Consider the following 20,968-nt stretch of genomic DNA (forward strand, 5'->3'; position numbering starts at 1 on the left):
CTAAATCAAAATCTATGAAGGGAAGTGAATGACGTTATTGGTATCAACCATGTATTACAACAATCTGGATCCGAGTCTGCCTTGTCTTGACACATTTTGAAAACTATATTCAGCAGCAAATAAGTTGCCTATTCAAATTTTGAAAAATTGAATTTAACTTACAGACATATTATAAATTCATATGATAGTAAATCCACATGTTTTATTTCTAAGTTTTGAACATAAAGACCTTCGGTTTCCAAAGGACTCGGTAAGAGGATTTGTCATGAAAGCAAAAGTCTTTTCTCACGAGGGACAATATTCCCAACTCAGTCATGTGCAGAACAGGAGGCGCTGGGGGCCAGCTGTCTCCCCGCCACCCTGGAGGCTCAGTCCTGCCAGCATGCGATCGCATCAGTGTTAACACGTGAGGGTCAACATTCCATACGACAAGGATAAAAATGAGCTTGACTTGGGGTACAAACACACACACACACACATATATATACACACATACGCACACACTCACATAAACACACACTTCCATTTTTATGTGGCATATATAAACACACACACATATATGCACATATGCACACACATAAACACACACACTTCCATTTTTATATGACATATATAAACACACACACACATATACACATATGCACACACTCACAGACACACACATCTCTCTCTCTCTGATCATCTACTATACATGCCCCCTTCATTTTCTCCCATGTTACTAATGTGCTGACCTGTGACCAACACTTACACATCCCTCAGTTCTCTGAGGCTCTCCTCTAAGCTGGCCTGTCGCTTTCCAGTAAACCCCAACTGGAAGGACGACCTTTATTACAAGGCACGATGCCTTGAGAATATTTCTCCTGCCTTCTATTTCAGCTGGGCAGCTGGCTGGGTATGCTGAGAATGTCTGCATTTCCTCTCGTCTAGAGTTATTATGTCCCAATGATAAACCCTTCAGCGGCACAAGTTCCAACAGAATGATGGAAGCACCTTAGTGTCGAGGAAGGGAATGGAGCCTGTACTATCTGAGTTCTGCTCCTGACTGGGCCACTGCCCAGCTGTGCTGAATCGTGTCACCTGTCTGCGCAGGAGAGGGTCTGAACCCCTAATGTGCAGACAGTGCAGACCCCCACTAATGGGTGCGGGGTCTCTCTAAGGCCAAACACCCAGTGGAAATTCTCCCCAGTACGGTGCTCCAGGAGACACAGCCACTCCGTGACAGCTGGTTTGTAGACTCGACGTGTGAGGTCCCACGAGTGATCGCCCATGCCTCGCCAGGTCTAATACACACCGTTTTAGAACTGCCCCTATGTTGTTGTCAGCCCTGGTCTTAGCTGCCCTGATTATGCCAGAGTAACAGATGCTCGTGAATCCTTCATTTCCCCACACGCAGAATGTGGTTCAAGTGAAATGACAGAGATGACCGAGTCTACAGAGAAAATGAAGAGATTCCCAGAGAAGTCCAAGCACAAGGAAAAAGATTTCCCTGCTAGAGAAAGGCTTCCACTGTTCCAAACTGTTATTTGTGAACTAACACTTCACACCACACTCTAGCACCTGCTCCACGTTAGTTTTTGTTTTTGTTTAAAAAACATGTATGTACACACGGAGCCAACCTTCTGCTTGTTTTCCGAACTTTCGATGAATCAGCTTAACACTTCCCACTGCGCCAGATCCTCTGCCCACCTGGCTTCAAATCAAATCACGACTTACGTCCAAGCTTTCAAATTCCAAACGCAAAATCACCCAACCCTGTACTAACAGGAAGGTCTCAGACACAGTCCAGAAAAGAATGAAGACAAAACACCAGTCTAGATGATAGTATTTTCTTATTCAATCGTCCATTCGGATGTGCTTAAGTACTGGGTATGTGCTGGAACACAGGGCCAACGTATGTCCCACCTGCCTTTCACCGCCTGCCTCACCTCAGGCAGGCTTCAGTGGTCAAACCCACGCTGGGTTTGCTCTGAACCTGGAAGCAGCTGGGAAAACTTTCACTGCTGTCCGGGTGATTCTCACCAACTGATCGGTATTGGCAGGTGACACAATACCCACTTGCCATTCAGCAACGAGGATGGGACTGAAGGCGAGTGAGACAGATCCTTCTCTCCATCACCTTGATCCCTGCTCCAAACACCCTTCTTCCAAGCTGTTAGGTACCATTTTATTATCATCATGAAGAAAACTAAAGGTAGGCAGAAGCCTTTGCCACTGAAAGGATTTAGGACGATCTGGGTCTCCCCGCCCATTCATCAGGTGAGAACACTGAGGCTAAGAGGGTGTGAGACTGTCCAGCTTCCATGAGTTAGTAAGACAGCTTGCAGGAGTCCAACTTGGATGCTCTTTTCTACCGTACCATGCCGCGTGCCCCGGGGCTGGCCGTGAAAGTGAGGGGAGAGAAAGCTCCATGTCTTTAGTGTACCTCTGCCTGTTCTGTCTCCCACACAGTGCAGACAGCTCGGGCATGCAACCTTTCATTTCCCCTTGCCATCTGTCTCTCAAAAATAAATGTGCTCATCATGCTTTTCCAGCCAAACTGGGAGGTGTAAGACGCTTTTGGGCTTCATATCTGCTAATATGGCAAAATTCTGGACTCCCCTGAGACCGCCTTCTACACTCACACAAAGGTCCCTCAAACCTTCCCCTCTTTACAAGACCTACACTATATAACGTATTTTTATCCAATGATCTTAAAAACTGGACCTTAGCTCTCTGAGTCTGGAAGAGCTTACAACATTTAACCTCTAAAAATGAGCATATTTGATACAGAAACTACCAGATTAAATTTTGTACTAATATATGTTAACAAAAAATCAACACTGTAACTTTAAAAATTTTCTATGCTGAAAAGAACACACACAAAGCACCTGCTGGAACCCCCACAAAAGAAAGGTTTATTGTCTTATACATTTTGATTCAGTTGCTTTAGAACTTGGCCATGTTATTTCTCTAGCATCCTTAAGCACGGCAAACCAGAATTTTCTAAGAGCATCTTGCCATCTCAGAAGCAACCGCACTGACAGCATCACATCACAAAGAGAGGAGCAAACAAAGCAAGGAAACATTCTTTAAAAGCATCCAAAGGCTTCACCCCAGAAGAATTTAAAACACAGATCGAAAGGTTGTTTCCTAACATGACCAGAAATCATGATCGTTCCATGATCATTATCAGGAATCAGAAACACTGCAGCTCAAAATGATTTTTTTTCACGTTTGAAGGTAATTCTGAAAAAAACACACATTTTAAATATTTTTAGATAGCATATAAGTAAAAGCACTAAAATGTGATGATTTTATTCTAAGTCTAGGAAAGTATTTTTCCTATACTCACACAACAACTGGGTAAACAAAAACTACCAGTTGTTTCATCACAAATGAGACCATTAAACTAGTCTTTTATAAAGTAATTTCATGTGCCAAGAACATCGACAACATTGCTGAATTATATTTAATCCAAGTTCCCAAACACAAAATACACAATAAAATTGGTTCTATGAAGAACCATTCACAACTTCAATATAAACATGCCTGAGAAATACCACAATTAACAAATTACGAGTTATAAAGATAGCAATCGAGAGATACTAAGTCAATTTATTGAAGGAAATTTAAGCATGCTTACAAAGAAAGAATCAAACCAGAAATCGTCGACCTACTTCTTTTGCCAGTAAACGTGGCTAACAAAGGAACTATACAAAGGGTGTAGGATCCCAGAACCAGCAATGTCAATAAGGTAGCATCGTAGTGCCTCTCTGAGCCGGCCGGTGCGGAGAGTGTAGAATTGATAAATATTTTCGAAGACGCATCCGTTTCTGTACAGCTGCGAAATCCTCCTGGTATAGTCATTTAAAAGGATCACAGCAAGCTCAAGCAAGGAAAACTGCAGCCATGTTCACGCTCCTATTCCTCATGCTTGCTCTTAGTGAATTAGAATGGAGCAGGGGGAAAAAAAAAAAAAAAAAAACTAAGCTCCCAGGCACTACACAGAACAGATTAAACCGGCTAGTGGATCCATCTAAGAAAGAGACTCATTGATTTGAACGCTTCATCTGAGACAGGGACCCACAGCCAGTAGACAGGCTCTGTGGGTCCACGGGAAGCCGCTTTGTTAAAAGACAAAAAGGAACAGACAAAAGCATTGTGACACCCTCCTTGGGAGTGTCAGACGCAGTCCTGAGCGGGGCCGTGGCAACATGGCTGTCGCTGGGGACGCTGGGCAGTGGCTCTACGGACGCGCCTCCTGCCAGGGGCACAAGCGCTAACACTACACAACCCTCCAGCCCCCCCGAGAGCACCTGGGTGCTTCTGTTCGGGCGGTTTTGTTTTTAACATTTCCTGTTACAAACAGAGAATGCTGCAAGTGCAATGACCTTAAGGGAATACACGTGTCAATGACCTTTTCAAATCAAGAATCAACAGATAAACGCAAACCCTCTCATCTGCCATGACTTCAAACTTCAAGTAGAAAGTGGATAACAGTCCCATTTCACTGCAACTAACATATCCCAGGGTCCCTAAAGTTCCTATATACAGCTATTTACTCTCATAGGAGACCAGATCCTGCTGCTAAGTAACCTCTTGGAAATGTGCTCATTCTTTCAGTCATTAATTCCAAGTCTTAACCATAAACTTTCTCAGTTCTGTCACATGCTGGCTGAGTGCCCTTGGACCAGCGACAACCTCTCTGAGCCCCAATTACCTTGCATGTAAAATCAGGGTAATGGAAGTTATTTGAGAAAAAAACAGAGAAAGTATGTACAGTAACACTATATGGTGCTCCACACCCAGAAGGTTCAATAACATGACTCCAATCTGACCTTGTCCTCTCACAGAAAGAAGAAACTGATTCCCTCTAAGGCAGAGAGAACTCCCCTCCTCCCCACCACTCCCTTATTCTTTGTTTTATCTGATATTCTAGTTATCCACATAAACATCTTCTTTATCCTCAACTATCTTTCACAGAGGGACAATTTCTCTGATATCTCATATCCTTCCCAGCATCTACAGTGCTGCCTATATACAGCAGGCACTCCAAAATTCCTCACATTTGTTAATCCATGAGCTACTGGTGAAAGAAATGAAAAAGGAAATGAGCAAATAAACACTAAGACCAAATACATCTTTTGAATGAAAAGGATAACTCAACTTACTATTTAAGAAAATAACTCTATGTCATTTTATACACAGAAAACAAAATTCATACTAATTGAAAATTCCCCAAATATTCTCAGTTTAAATTATTTAAAACTAAGCTTGAAGTTAAAATATTCATTCCTAATACATTGAATCTAGCATCCAAAGTTTAAGATTAGGAAAAACAAACAAAACGAACAAATGCTTCTACAAAATGCAGCTGTTTACAAACCAAATGAAACTGAAGTTATCTATTTTTCTGATTTCCAGTTGGGTTCCAATAGTTCCTAGATCACTTTCTTTCCTTAGACAAACCAAAAAAAAAAAAAAACAACAACCCACCACCACCACCACCAATAACAACAACAAAAAAACACCCACATGCCTTCAACAGATAAGTATGTCAGTGTTTCCTAGCACATTCATCAAAAGAGAATGTCATTGAGACAACTTTCTTCTCCTGCCAAACTTTTTTTTAGCAATTCCAAGGGAGAAGCGGGATGTGTATTTTCCCCTAAATCACAGAATCAAAAATCCTGGTAATTGGTAGCTCATTAGATTTCTCTCACAACTACAGTTTCAACAGGCTCCAAAGTCTGACGTAAGACTGACTTACAGTTGTTGCTGTAAGCGCTCAGCTCGCTATGGACGCTGGCGACAGAGGAGGCGCTTTCTGTCCTCCGCAGCGCAGGGTTTTTCACAGATGCTTTGGGTCTAGGAAGCAATCTGGGCAGATTCACACGAGATGGCTGCGCTGTTTTCAAGGATGCAGGTTTTCCTTGGGGGTTGAAAAAAAGACAAAAAGTTTCCATGGCTATTCATTCCAAAAGCTCTAAGCTTGTAAACCCGAGTTCCTACATGAACAAGTGAAAGTGAAGTCATTCAGTCGTGTCCGACTCTTTACGACCCCATGGAAAGTAGCCTGCCAGGCTCCTCAATCCATGCAATTTTCCAGGCAAGAATACTGGAGTGGGTTGCCATTTCCTTGTCCAGGGATGAACAAGTGAGTCAAGATGTAAAATGAATATTCAGAATTACACAGGAAGGATTCCTGTGATCTTATAACAGTGAAGGAATTAACTCGGGTCTTCTGTGACATGGGCTTCCCTGGTGGCTCAGATGGGAGACTCAGGAGACCTGGGTTCCATCCCTGGGTTGGGAAGATCTCCTGAAGAAGGGAATGGCTACCCACTCCAGTATTCTTGCCTGGAGAATTCCATAGACAGAGGAGCCTGATGAGCTACAGCACTCCATGGGGCCGCAAGGAGTCAGACATGACTGAGTGACTAACATACATGTTTCTGTGGCACAGAGTCATTTGAGACAGAAACTTTTGGCAACGTTGAAATCAAGGGATAAACAAATTGATATGACTTCCCGCAATACTGTTGATTTAAAAGTAAACAAATTAGTGTGTTCACACACTAGGCTACGAGATAAAAACTAGGTGAAAACTAAAAAACAACCAAGATAGGGAGGAAGAAGTCCATTTGAGAAAAACAATTCAAAAATACGTAATGCCTAACAGCAGGTGGTGCTATATTATTGGCACTCTTTTTCCATCTGCCCTTTTCATCCTTGGGCTTCCCTGATTGTTCAGTTGGTGAAGAATCCGCCTGCAATGCAGGAGACCCTGGTTCAATTCCTGGGTTGAGAAGATCCTCTGGAGAAGGGATAGGTTACCCACTCCAGTATTCTTGGGCTTCCCTGACTCTTCCCCCAATGCAGGAGACCTGGGTTTGATCCCTGGGTTAGGAAGATCCCCTGGAGAAGGGAAAAGCTACCCACTCCGGTATTCTGGCCTGGAGAATTCCATGGATAATACAGTCCATGCAATCACAAAGAGTCAGACACAATTGAGCGACTTTCACTTTCATCTTTACTCTTTATTTGCCAAACTTAAATGGTTCTCACTCAAACTCCTAGCTCTTTTTTGTAGCAAGTACATCCACTTTTATATGACATGTATGGACACTTCCCGTTCTGTGGCATCCTTGAAACCACACTATCCTGATGCTTCCACCTGAACATGGGCATTTCCTAAGTCCATGCCTTGGCTCCAACTTTTTACATATCCGCCTCTCCAGGAGAGTCTATTTTATCTACTTTAACCACTGCCCTATCTCGATGAAGCCCAAATTCTCACCTGCAGCTCTGTCCTCCTGAATCTCAATGGCACTCACATTTTCATTTTCTTGCTGAAAGTTGCAACTTGGGCAATTAGACAACCTCCTATCTACTAACATTAATCGTAACTAAATTTTCCTTTTTCCCACCCCCAAAACATTGGAATCAGCTTTTTTCCCCCATCAGATTCTCACATCATCTAACATTAAGTCTCTCAATACCACTAGGATCATACAACTGAAGAATGTCAAGAACTGAAAAAGACCTTAGCTGCAAAATTATCGAGTCACATATTACCAATGTCACCATAAGAGAGGAAAGTAGGTTTTCCAAAGAGTAATGCTCACTGCTTTGTCCCAATTATTTCACTTATAAAAATCTCCCCTTAACAGAAAAGAAAGCACTGAAGTACTTGAGGCCTGGCATCTAAAGTTCTCCTGTCTGCAGCCTCAACACTGGGCTGACCTCGTACATCAACGTGAGCCCTGCTCCAGGCATCCTGGTTTTTCCTCTGACACCGGGAGGTGCTATTCCAATCCATCAGGCACATCATTTCTTCTCAAAAAGTTCTCCTCCTCTCAAACTAAATGCTACAAATCCTTACCCACTCCTTTAAATGTTGCCTAAATAACTGTATTAGACTTTAAAGTTCTGTCCTTCCACCCTTTTCAGCTCCATCGTGTTGATCTTCTGAATGTGAAAACTAAGGTCAGGACCCAACCTATAATCTGTAATTCCCCTTTATCTACGACCCACAGCAGTGGCGCTCGTGGTAAAGAACCTGCCTGCCAATACAGGAGACATAAGAGATGTGGGTTTGATCCCTGGGTCAGGAAGATCTCCTGGAGAAGGCAATGGCAACCCACCCTCATATTCTTGCCTGGAGAATCCCACAGACAGAGGAACCTGGCCAGCTATGGTCTATGAGGTCACAAAGAGTTGGACACGACTGAAGCAACTTAGCACCACCCAGTGTTAGCACCATTATCTGCAGGATGACATTATTTTTAATCCCCTTAATTAATATTTAAATTTAAAGACATAAGAGGCAGTTCTAGGGTGGATTCCTAACCAGTTCTTTCTCGAGTGCTTCACATGTGCTTACCTCTCTACACACACACCCATAGACACACATCTTTTTATTTTTCCAGGACTTTTCACTCTGTTCTTCTCTTCTGTCCATCCCTGTGAATACAATGGGCTTCTTTCCCTCCAGTCCCCAAACTCTGCCTAGTGACTTACAAAGTGAGTTGACGAGAATCACCACCTCTTAGTGAAGGCTTTCCTTCCTGGTCATAGGAAACACCATCTTCCAACAACACAAGAGACGACTCTACACATGGACATCACCAGATGGTCAGTGCCGAAATCAGATTGATTATATTCTTTGCAGCCAAAGATGGAGAAGCTCTATACAGTCAGCAAAACCACCACCAGGAGCTGACTCTGGCTCAGATCATGAGCTCCTTATTGCAAAATTCAGACTTAAATTGAAGAAAGTAGGGAAAACCACTAAACCATTCAGTTATGACTTAAGTCAAATCCCTTATGATATACAGTGGAAGTGATAAATAGATTCAAGGGACTAGACCTGATAGAGTGCCTGAAGAGTTATGGACAGAGGTTTGTGACACAGTATAGGAGGCTGTGATCAAAAAAGAAGGCTGTGATCCCCCAAAAAAAGAAACACAAAAAGGCAAAATGGTTGTCTGAGGAGGCCTTACAAATGGCTGAGAAAAGAAGAGAAGCAAAAGGCAAACGAGAAAAAGAAAGATCTATCCATTTGAATGCAGAGATCCAAAGAATAGCAAGAAGAGATAAGAAAGCCTTTCTAAGTGATCAATGCAAAGAAACAGAGGAAAACAATAGAATGGGAAAGACTAGAGATCTCTTCAAGAAAATCAGAGATGCCAAGGGACCATTTAGTGCAAAGATGGGCACAATAAAAGACAGAAATGGTATGGACCTAATAGAAGCAGAAGATATTAAGAAGAGGTGGCAAGAATACACAGAAGAACTATACAAAAAAGATCTTCACAACCCAGACAACCACAATGGTGCGATCACTCACCTAGAGCCAGACATCCTGGAGTGCGAGGTCAAATATACCTTAGGAAGAATCACTACGAACAAAGCTAGTGGAGGTGATAGAATTCCAGCTGAGCTATTTCAAACCCTAAAAGATGACACTGTAAGTGCTGCACTTAGTATGGTAGCAAATTTGGAAAACTCAGCAGTGGCCACAGGACTGGAGAAGGTCAGTTTTCATTCCAATCCCAAAGAAGGGCAATGCCAGAGAATGTTCAATCTACTGCACAATTGCACTCATCTCATATGCTAGCAAAGTAATGCTCAAAATTCTCCAAGCTAGGCTCCAACAGTACCTGAACCAAGAAATTCCAGATGTTCAAGCTGGATTTAGAAAAGGAAGAGGAACCAGAGACCAAATTGCCAACATCTGATGTATCATCGAAAAAGCAAGAGAATTCCAGGAAAACATCGACTTCTGCTTCATTGACTATGCTAAAACATTTGACTGTGTGAATCACAACAAACTGTGGAAAATTCTTAAAGAGATGGGAATACCAGGCCACCTTACCTGCCTCCTGAGAAACCTGTATGGAAGTCAAGAAGCAACAGTTAGAACCGGACATGGAACATGGACTGGTTCCAAATAGGAAAAGGAGTACGTCAAGGCTGTATATTGTCACCCTGCTTATTTAACTTATATGCAGAGTATATCATGTGAAATGCTGGGCTGGATGAAGCACAAGCTGGAATCAAGATTGCCGGAATAAATATCAATAATATTTTCTTGGGCTGCAAAATCACTGCAGATGGGAACTGCAGCCATGAAATTAAAAGACACTTGCTCCTTGGAAGAAAAGCTATGACCAACCTAGACAACATATTAAAAAGCAGAGACATTACTTTAACAACAAAGGTCTGTCTAGTCAAAGCTATGGTTTTCCCAGTAGTTATGTATGGATATGAGGTATGGAACATAAAGAAAGGTGAGCACCGAAGAATTGATGCCTTTGAACTGTGGTGCTGGAGAAGACTCTTCAGAGTCCCTTGGACTGCAAGGAGATCCAACCAGTCAATCCTAAAGGAGATCAGTCCTGAATATTCATTGGAAGGACCGATGCTGATGCTGAAGCTCCAATACTTTGGCCACCTGATGCAAAGAGCTGACTCATAGGAAAAGACCCTGATGCTGGGAAAGACTGAAGGCGGGAGGAGAAGCGGACAACAGAGGATGAGATGGTTGGATGGTATCTCCGACTCGATGGACATGAGTTGGAACAAGGTCCTGGAGTTGGTGATGGATAGGGAAGCCTGGCGTGCTTTGGTGAAGTAGGCATCATCCTGTGTCCTCTGTGCGTGCTGGTCCACAGTGATGGTGGAACGGGAAAGACTTACACTGGGACCGTAAATTGCCATTAGATGGAAAGGGTGGGGTGGGATGACAGAGAGACTTGTGAAAATGGGAGGGGCCAGTCCATGGGGTCTCAAAGAGTAGGACACGCCTGAGGGACTGAACTGAACCTCCTTCCTGGACACTCCCGTCTGAGGGCAAAGGACCACACCTTCCTACTCAGATCCACACTTCTGTTACAACATCTGTTTCAATGTGCCTCTCAGACTAGTCTGTATGGCCCATGAGATCAGGAAGAGAACTGAAATCAATTCCGCTCAGGACATAGCTAAGCATCTAGCGTGGAGTGAGTCTTAATGCTTGCTAAATGAATGAACTTTTGTTTTGAGGCCAAGAGTATGGTGGGGGGAAAATAGTTGGGAAAGGACACAGACTGTTGGCTCTCAGATGCATAAGGCCCAAGGATAACATCAGACAAGGTGACTAGAGTTGATATGTAGTGCTATCACTGTAGAAAAATTGCTATGAGAGTAGAACACACATTTCATACACATATGGTAAATACATGCGGGAATGAGGTTTAACTAGATGGTAGCAATCCTTTCACAATGTATATGTATATAAATCAAATATCTTACAAGTTATATCTCAATGAAGCCAGAAAATTCACATAGAATTTTAATGATAACAGTAATAGAGCTAGTTTAAAAAAAATTTTAAGGGGGAATTCCCTGGCAGTTCAGTGGTTAGGACTCCATGCTCTCATTGCCCAAGGGCCTGGGTTCAATCCCTGTACAGGGAACAAACCTCATGGTGTGGCCAAAAATAAAAAAAAAATTTAAAGGCCAAGAGTGAAGGACAAATTTTAATAATCTCTTCTCTCACCATCTACACTGAAGCATTCAACACTTAATCAATTTTTATCAGCTTAGCTGTCCTTCGTTAATAGACTCTTCACTCTATCAATTAAAGGGGGACTTTTTTTACATTCCTTATAATAATTAGCAGATAACAGATATTCAAGTAGCCATTTGACTTTTTAATGTATTTTTGGCCACTGATTTTACTTGCTCTCAGGAGGGATAAACAGATTTTACAATATAAATTTACCAAATTGCTGCTCCTTCAGCAAATTCATTCTAATCAGCCGTTATTATTGGAAACAATGAACAAGGCTGGGTAAGTGACAGATAAAAATTTCTGGGCCACCGCTGCAATGCAGTCAAGGCTCAGCATGTTTAGAAAATTAACCTTTTTTTTTTTTTTTAAGAACAGGTTGTCTCACAGCATTGTTTCTGAAAGCATCAAAGGTTTATAGACACTTCTCCATGTGTCTCAGAATTACTACACACCTGTACCCTCTGATTCCAACACACAGCCTGGCACAGAAGCAAACTTACCCGCAAAAACCTGATTCTCATTCCGGAGAACCAGCCCCTCCCATTTTCACAAGTCTCTCTGTCATCCAGCCCCACCCTTTCCATCTAATGGCAGTTTACGGTCCCAGCCTGAGTCTTCCCCATTCCACCGTCACCCCAGACCAGCGGGCACTGAGGACACGGGACGATGCCCACTTCACCAAAGGATTTCCCCACGGAAACTGAGACGCATCCTGACAGAGCGTTACTATTGCCACCTCCAGTTTATAGATTAGCAACCTACTTACGGTGGCTAAATGGCTTCAGGGGTCCCACACCTATAACCAGCAACAGAAAGGGGCCGAGCGCAGGTCAGTCCACCACCTGCCTGCTGCTGCCTCTTCTGTACCTGAGACCAGCCAGAGCCCCTCCCCTTGCTCGAAGGCGAGCCTGCAAGAACGCTAAAAGCAGCAGGGCCAGCAAAGGCACCTCACCGCTTCACCCACCGTCCTAACGTTTAACTTAATACAAAGTTGACTGACAGGACCTGCAACTGGACTTGGATAAAGAAGCAGTAAAACATACACATCGTAAGCAATATTACAGGGAAGACATGGCAACATCAGGCTGACCATCTCGGAGGAACCCAAACACCAAATTCCTCAACAGTGAAATCAAGACAGGACTGCTCCTCCAGTTCTGAAAAGATGACCGTTACCAGTTTATGTCGCGCCGTCTGACCTATCTCGGCTGTCAACCATAAAGGTTTAAGACCTTCCTACAGAGATATCACATGGGCCTTAGTGGTTTATTTTAAGCTCATGCTGTTAGCATCAGCCTACTTAGAGACAACAGATTTGTTCTGATTCTATCATGATAACCATCTTTTGTCCAAGAAAACCTGGAAAGAATAACACCTTCACTTTGCCTTAGACAGTAACACAGATTCTACTGGTTTTGAAACATACCTTCATCAAATAAGCAATTCACTTTGAAAACCACCTTGGAAAATCTGATTAATTATACTGCCTTTCAACAACAAAAAATCATTAAGAAACATCTTATAAACCTGAAAATCTGTAAGATATTTATTAAGTGGAAAATAGGACTGCGTTAATATTACCCAGTTTCCTTAAGTTTGTACTTATCTAAATGTTGAAAAATTCCAGAAGGATATAGAAAATTTTTATGGGCCTCTTATGGGGTAGGGACATAGGGGAAAAGAGAAGAAAGTAACAGAAATGGGGAATTTTCCCTTCATACTTTATATACTTACATGTCACTCCATGTGAATTTTTTCTTACCGTAAGTCTATTTTTATAATATAAAAAGAATATTATTAAAGTCGATGGGCTCAAACATTTAAACAGAAAGAGATACTCTAGACAAAACAGATTAACAACTAAAAATGGATAAACTGGACCAATAATTAAAGTAAGTAGATTCTAATAATCTTTTTTTTCCTGTACATCTATAAGTATTAGGTACTCTTTAATTCTTTAAATTTTAGTACAAAAAAGTCAATGCCATAAGTGACACTTTTATGTGGTCAAAATGAAAAGCCACTTTACTACTGGAAAAATCTTCACAAAACCATAATGGTATGTTTCCTTTGGACTGGAAATTAAAGACAAAGAATGAACTCCTGAATGGCACTCCTTTGTTCTGACACTCATATTAAATGATGCATTCTCCAATAGGAGCTCCCAGAGGCTTCACAGAATGGAGTGTCCTCTCTCAGCTCCAACTTGGCCTCCTCCATTCTTTAAGGAAAAGCCTGGGAAAGAATCTGGGTCCCACACAGCTCACAAAACACCTTCAAAGAAATGAGAGCAGTTTCCAAAGCCACAGAAACATCCACCAGTTGAAGCAAGTTCTCACCTCTGAACTCTCAATGAGATAAGAATGAATTCAGCTTTAATGTATTTTTCACAAGACTGTTCCACACTGAAAAAATGACTTGCTGTTCTTTACATTTGGTGAAATTTACGGGTTTTGAAGATGTTGACAAAATTGGCTGACAAAAAAAACTTGCCTATTGTATTCCCTATATTAGAAGACACAGATAATCTTAACAAAAATTTAGACAATGGATTCACACGAGGGGTTGTGTTACACATGTATTTAGTACTTGCTTACACAAGGTAAGGTAACTGCAGATGGAGAGGGTGCTGGAAACATCTTTCTACAGAAATCACTACCAAACGTTCTCAGGAAAAATGATTAACTTCTCATTGTATGAAAATGTTTGATTCTGTGATTTGCTTCGCTAAGCAGGAACACAGGCGTCATGGGGAAGAAAAACAACATGGTTGGAGTGGTGGGCAGTTTACAGTTGGCATTAAGTAGCTTAAAGTTTAAGATGGCATTAATGCCAGGCTAAGAACTTTAGACCTTAATTATGCGGGTGGGGTGTGAACGGGGAAGGGGGGGAGGGGGGCTCTGCAGCTTTCTGAGCTCTTACATCGGAACTTGATCCTGGGGCAGCCCTGTAAAGAGCTGACAGAAGGGAAGAGTTTAAAATCAGGGGAACACTTAGGAAGCTGGCCAGGGCTAGAGGCAATGGGGATTTTAACGACAGTGAAAAGGAGATCACTGAGGTCAGCCTGGATATATACGCCACATATTAATATGTGCAATTTAAAATATAAATTACTATAGAAAGTATAATTATTATTAAGGAATGCAAGGTCCATTAACTACTAGAGCCAGGAAAACACCAAATATACAACATAGATAGTTAAAATACAAAAAAAAGAAAAGAGAATATATTTATAGCTGTAATTGTAACTTGGGCTCTTTAAACACTACTATAAAGAGGAAGTGAGCTTTGGAGTAATTCTCTATTACTGGGAATTATTATCATGAAACTAAAGTATGCTTACCCAAAGGAATAAAGAATTAACAATCAGTTATGGGAGAAAAATCATACGTACGTCAAACTGCAGCCACAGACTCACTCTCAACCTGGAATGACCAAATTCTCTCATTGACACTAATGCATATATTTAAAATTTTGCTTTGAGGTAGAGTATTGTCTAAAAATTATTTAAACAGACCTGATAAGCTGCTTACAAAATACCGTACAGCAATCAACAGCTTTCTGATGTACCAGGGGAAGAAAGGAAAAGATCCTTTGCTTTAGCAACAAAAAGCAATTATACACACTGACATGTACACACATACTATTTCTATGAAGAAACCTGTCAAACAGTGTCAGTATGATGAAAAATTACAAAAGTGAGCAGCATAAAAGATTTGAATAAGTGGGACATACACATTCATTCTTCTCTGAATTAACATATTGACTCATTCCTAGATAAATCATATGTCATTATTTTCAAAGAGGAAATTGGGAGAATTTTTTAAAGAGCAATTTAAACTAGAATAAGGAAGAATAGTCAGAATTTTTTAGAACATAAAAATGAGGATTGTAACTCAACAGCAACAACAACAAAACTGATTTTAAAATGGGCAAAGCACTTGAATAGAACTTGCATAAAAGAAGATACAGTGGCCAAGAAGCACATGAGAAATTGCTCACCATCCCTAGTCATTAGGGAAATGCAAATCAAAACTACAGTAAGATACCACTTCACATCTATTCGTATGGCTATTATAAAAACAAGACAGAAAATAATTGTCAGTTAGAACGTGAGGAAATTAGAACTCTACACTGGTGCTGGGACAGTAAAATGGTATAGCTGCTGTTGAAAATGGGATGTTGGGTTTCTCAAAAAAATTAAAAACAGAACTGCTTTATGATTCTTCTGGGTAGTCATCTGAAAGAACTGAAAGCAGGACCTTCAGTAGATACCAGTACACCAGGTTCATGGGAACTTTATTCACAATAGCCAAAAGGCGGAAGCAATCCAAGTGTCCATCAGTGGATGCCCGGATAAAGAACATATGGCACATACATAATTACTATGAAATAATTATTCAGCCTTTAAACAGGGAGGAAATTATGACACAGGCTACAACATAGATGGACCTAAAGACCTTATGCTAAGTGAAATAAGCTAGTTCCAAAGGACAAATGACTTGTCTTATGTGAGGTGCCTGGAGCAGTCAAATTCACAGAGAACAGAAAGGGGGCTGCCAGGGGTTGAGGGAAGGGGAGGCTGGGGAGTTGATGTTTATTGGACAGAGTTTCAGGTGCAGAAGAGGAAAAGCTCTGGAGACGGGACGGTGGTGGGGGCTGTACAGCAATGGGAATGGACGTCACACCACCAAGGTGTACACTGAAGTTGTTAAAACAGTAAATTTTCCATAGTATTTGTTTTACTACAATTTTTTTTAAGTTTAAAAGCGTAGAAGGAATGTTACTAGTTTATTACAGTATAAAATAGTGAAACAGTCTAGTAATGGCAAAAACATATTTACAGATTAATAAACCGGTGTGTCAATCTCAGAAATACAAAATTTTAGAATAAGATAGTGGAGATACTTCAAATCAGTGAAGACACCTATTTGTGATATTAACATATATGAATTAAAAAACAATTAAAAGTGAGAAGCAGCATGGTGTAGTTAAAGTAAAAGTTGACAATCTGGAGTCAGAATTGTCCAATAGTTAAGTTGTGTTCAACTTTGCGAGCCCATGGACTGTGGCATGCCAGGCTCCTTTGTCCCCCATTATCTCCCGGAGTCTGCTCCAATTCATGTCCATTGAGTCGGTGATGCTATGTAAACACCTCATCTTCTGCTGCTCCCTTCTCCTTTTGCCCTCAATCTTTCCCTGCCTAGGTTTAAACCCAGTTCCTCTATTCCGTGTCCTCATGCATAAAAGAATGTGGGTGATTATAGTGGACTCATTTCACAGGTGCTTGGGACATTTAGATGAGTTTATATTTTAAGGGCTTAGAATAGCAACTGGCAGATAGTTAAGTGGCATATAAAGAGCAGCTACTAGTTCTCATCATACACCACAAATATTTATAAAATTGGATTAAAAAGGAAACTAAAACCATTCCAATTAACCATAATAATAATATATCTTTCAGTTGTGAATCATAAAAACACGAAAAATTACAAGATGTGACTATAAAAAAACAGAAAATTTTATACACTGGAACACAAGCCAAAGGACGACAGATAATATCAAGTCAGTAACAAAGCATCATATGCCCCAAAACAGTACAAGATAGCAAAAGGTCTAAACAAGAATAAATTAAAATAGAACTCTTGTTTTTTTTCTTTTTTTTTTTTCAATTTAACCTTATCGCGTCTAATATCTCTGTCTCCCCAACTGGCACTCCTAATCTCCATTGCTATTGCTCATCTTATAGAAAGCTTCAAATAAGCCAAATACTTGCGTTCCTAACCATTCTTCAAGTTATGGGTAACCATGTGATCCGGTGTGTGCCAGTAAGACTTAAAGGTAAGAGTGCCAGGGGCAAGGTGCTCAGTAGGACTTTTCCTTCCTGATAAAGGTAGGCAGACATGTCAGGAGAAAGGCCGGTCCGCTCAGCCCACCGCTCCCAGCCTCTGCCCAGCAGCAGCAGGACCTTGGAACCCTTAGCGACCATACTTAACTGAAAAGTCCCTGACAAGAGCAACGTGCGGAGGCAGGACGAGGGGAAGGACAGAAGAGGTGACAATACTCAATCACCAACCCAGGAACTGCCTGCCTCTGGCTTTCTGTTAAATAAACACACAATCAGATCAGATCAGATCAGTCGCTCAGTCGTGTCCGACTCTTTGCGACCCCATGAATCGCAGCATGCCAGGCCTCCCTGTCCATCACCAACTCCCGGAGTTCACCCAGACTCACATCCATTGAGTCAGTGATGCCATCCAGCCATCTCATTCTCTGTCGTCCCCTTCTCCTCCTGCCCCCAATCCCTCCCAGCATCAGAGTCTTTTCCAATGAGTCAACTCTTTGCATGAGGTGGCCAAAGTACTGGGGTTTCGGTCTAAAACAGTTTTTGTCTTAACTACCACATGTTCCTTCCTCCTACCTTTCTGCAGTCCCTTCCTGCTCATTATTGTGACTCCTTCTCCTCCCTCCAGCCCTTTAAAGCCAGGAGGACCCCAGAGGCACTTCGCACACACTCCACAGAGTTCCCTAAAGGACCCTTGACCTGTTCTTGTGCTCTGATCCAGTTCAGTGGCTTTAAACACCATCTACCTGTTGGTGAATCTCAAACTAATCTCCCTCGACCAGATTCCTCCTTCACACTCTAGACATTGGTCTGCCTTTCTACGCTGCACCTTCACTTACGTATCTAATATTCATCTCAACATGGTGTTTGTACAACTGAGATCCTGATACCCACCTCCCAGCATCTGTGTCTCATTCCTGCTTCCCCATCTCAGCATCCCGCCACTGCTCATACCGGAATACTAGAGCATCTCTGACTCCTCTCTTTTGCTCTTGCCCCTCATCCCATCAGTAAACCCCACTGGCTTTATTTTCACCACGTATATCTAGAATCCGGATCCCTCTAAAACCCTATCCAACCCCTCATAGCCCTGTGTAAGCCACAGCCTCCTGCCGTGATTACAGTGCAACCTCACTGAGCCTTCTGATGCGGCGCTCAGCCCACTCAGTGCATCCTCTCCACAGTTGTCACAGTGGCTCTGTTACAATTAGTCACTTCGGGAGGATGGGCAAAACTGTTAGTTAGGGACTCTGAGACCGACATGTACACACTATGGTATTTAAAATGGATAAACAACAAGGGCCTACTGTATAGCACAAGGGACTCTGCTCTGTGTGATGTGGCAGCCTGGACAGGAGGAGAGTCTGGGGGAGAATGGATACATGTGTATGTATGGCTGATTCTCCTTGCTGTCCACCTGAAACTATCACAACATTGTTAATCAGCTATACTCCAATATAAAATTTTAAAAAATCAAAGTCACTTAGGTTAAAGGCCAAAGTCCTTATGATTTTCAAGACTGTATGTGATCTGGCTCTCTACTATCTGTCAAATCTCATCTCCTGGCTCACTTATCTCATTCCTTGCTACTCCTGGAGCTGTTAGACACTGTCTCAGGGCCTTCCCACTTGCTGTTTCCTCTCACTGGTACAGTTTTCTTCCAGATGTTCATGCACTGGGTCCACAGGCCGTCACACAAAAGCCATGGCTCCCTCCCCCGACCCACGCTCTCTATCCCTCTCTCTGCCACCCCCCACAAACCCCAACATTTCACATTCCCCTTATTCCACGTTAGTATTTGTTCTCTCTTTAGTACTGGAGGTTGTCAAACATCCTTTATATTTCACTTATGAAGGCCCTGTCTCTCCTACCAGAATGTAACCTCACAGAGGGCACATTTTGACCTTGTATTCACTTCAATTTCTGAGCACTTTGCCCCTTGTATCTACAGTCATCTGACAAATATTTGAGCGCCAAGCATATGCCAATTAAAATAATACATTTTACTTTCCTAAAGAGTGAATATCTGGCAAGATTGTCAGTGAGGGGAATATAGCCAATATTTTATAATAACCATAAATGGAGTATAACCTTTAAGAATTATGAATCATTATACACCTGTAACTTACATAATATTGAATAGCAACTATACTTCAATTAAAGAAAATTTTAAAACATGTATTGGCTAGGGTGCTGGGATAAATGCTTACAGAGTCAGAGCAGGAGCACAGACTTGCATGTTGTTCCTAAAGGGCAACTTGCAACGTGTATCCAAAGTCTTACAAATGCCCACACCCTCTGATTCCACTTAAAGGAATGTATCTAAGTAATTTATCTGATCAGCTTAAGTACTAATATACAAAGGCCTTCAGTATAGAGTTGTTTAATCTACTGAAAAACACTGGAAACAATGTGATGTTCAAAGGAGTCTGAGAAACAAATCACAACACATTTAGGCTACAACAGAGTCATTTTAAGTCATTTCTTAAAAAGAATATATAAAATAAATAATATATATAAATATAAATAAATATATAAAATAAATATATGAAAACTTCAAAAGTCTACCAAAATAGGCACCACACCTTTTAAAATGAAAAAGAATTTCAATCAAGTAAGTGCCTACTGACTGTTATGTTTGGGGTTTATTACCCACTTTCCTTGGTGGTTCAGATATTAAAGAGTCTGCCTACCATGCAAGAGACCCGGCTTCAATTCCTGTGTCGGGAAGATCCCCTGGAGAAGGGAATGGCAACCCACTCCAGTATTCTTGCCTGGAGAGTTCCATGGACAGAGGAGACTCGCGGACTACAGTCCACAGGGTCACAAAGAGTCGAACACAACTGAGTAACCAATACTTACACTTTCTCAGAAATTGTTTTTCCCCATCAGAAATATGTAAGCATACGGGCATGATAATATGCAAAAAGAAAAACTAGTGAATATCTATAAATTATGAAGTAAACACTGGCATTGATTAGATTAAGATGTTCCCCACTCTACCACTTGCTCCTTCCTTCCCACTTCTAAAGGGCTATGTACTTTTTAAATAGCCTGCTGGGAAGAGGGCATTGGAAATCTGATGTGATATTCAAAGCATTAATACCGGGTTAAATTCAAGATACAGTGGGGCAGAGTAAGGTTTACCTTGCTTGGGACAATGCCTGCCATGCTCCTTTCTTGACCTTGACAGACCTGGGCTCTGTCCAAACCCCTTATCTTTGCTGACTGCTTAAACACCAATGCTTCCCTGAAAGCTCAGTTGGTTAAGAATCCGCCTGCAATGCAGGAGCCCCAGGTTATATTCCTGGATCAGGAAGATCCCCTGGAGAAGGGATAGGCTACCCACTCCAGTATTCTTGGGCTTCCCTTGTGGCTCAGCTGGTAAAGAATCCGCCTGCAATTTGGGAGACCTGGATTCAATCCCTGGGTTGGGAAGATCCCCTGGAGAAGGGGGAGAAGGGAAAGGCTACCCACTCCAGTATTCTGGCTTGGAGAATTCCATGAACTGTATAGTCCATGGGATCGAAAAAAGTCAGACTGAGCGACTTTCACTAAACACCAATGCACTGCACTCTAATTAC

The 20,968-nt window shown here is 41.8% G+C and overlaps 1 protein-coding gene across 6 annotated transcripts in view; it reads right to left on the minus strand.

Annotated features, from left to right (window-relative positions):
* The window catches only part of MTUS1 (microtubule associated scaffold protein 1), a 188,243-nt gene that overhangs the window by 86,025 nt on the left and 81,250 nt on the right, over positions 1-20,968 (minus strand). For 4 of the 6 annotated variants that reach the window (XM_006080146.4, XM_006080147.4, XM_025279357.3 and 1 more), the window contains exon 4: positions 5,750-5,911. The exons of 1 other annotated variant lie outside the window; for it this stretch is intronic. In XM_006080146.4, the coding sequence (XP_006080208.4) occupies positions 5,750-5,911 (162 nt within the window). Of the gene's footprint in view, positions 1-3,656; positions 3,930-5,749; positions 5,912-20,968 lie in introns of those variants that run through there. One more of the 6 variants, XM_006080149.4, reaches the window with a different exon arrangement.

This window comes from Bubalus bubalis, chromosome 1 (genome assembly GCF_019923935.1).
Source record: "Bubalus bubalis isolate 160015118507 breed Murrah chromosome 1, NDDB_SH_1, whole genome shotgun sequence".
NCBI lineage: Eukaryota > Metazoa > Chordata > Mammalia > Artiodactyla > Bovidae > Bubalus > Bubalus bubalis.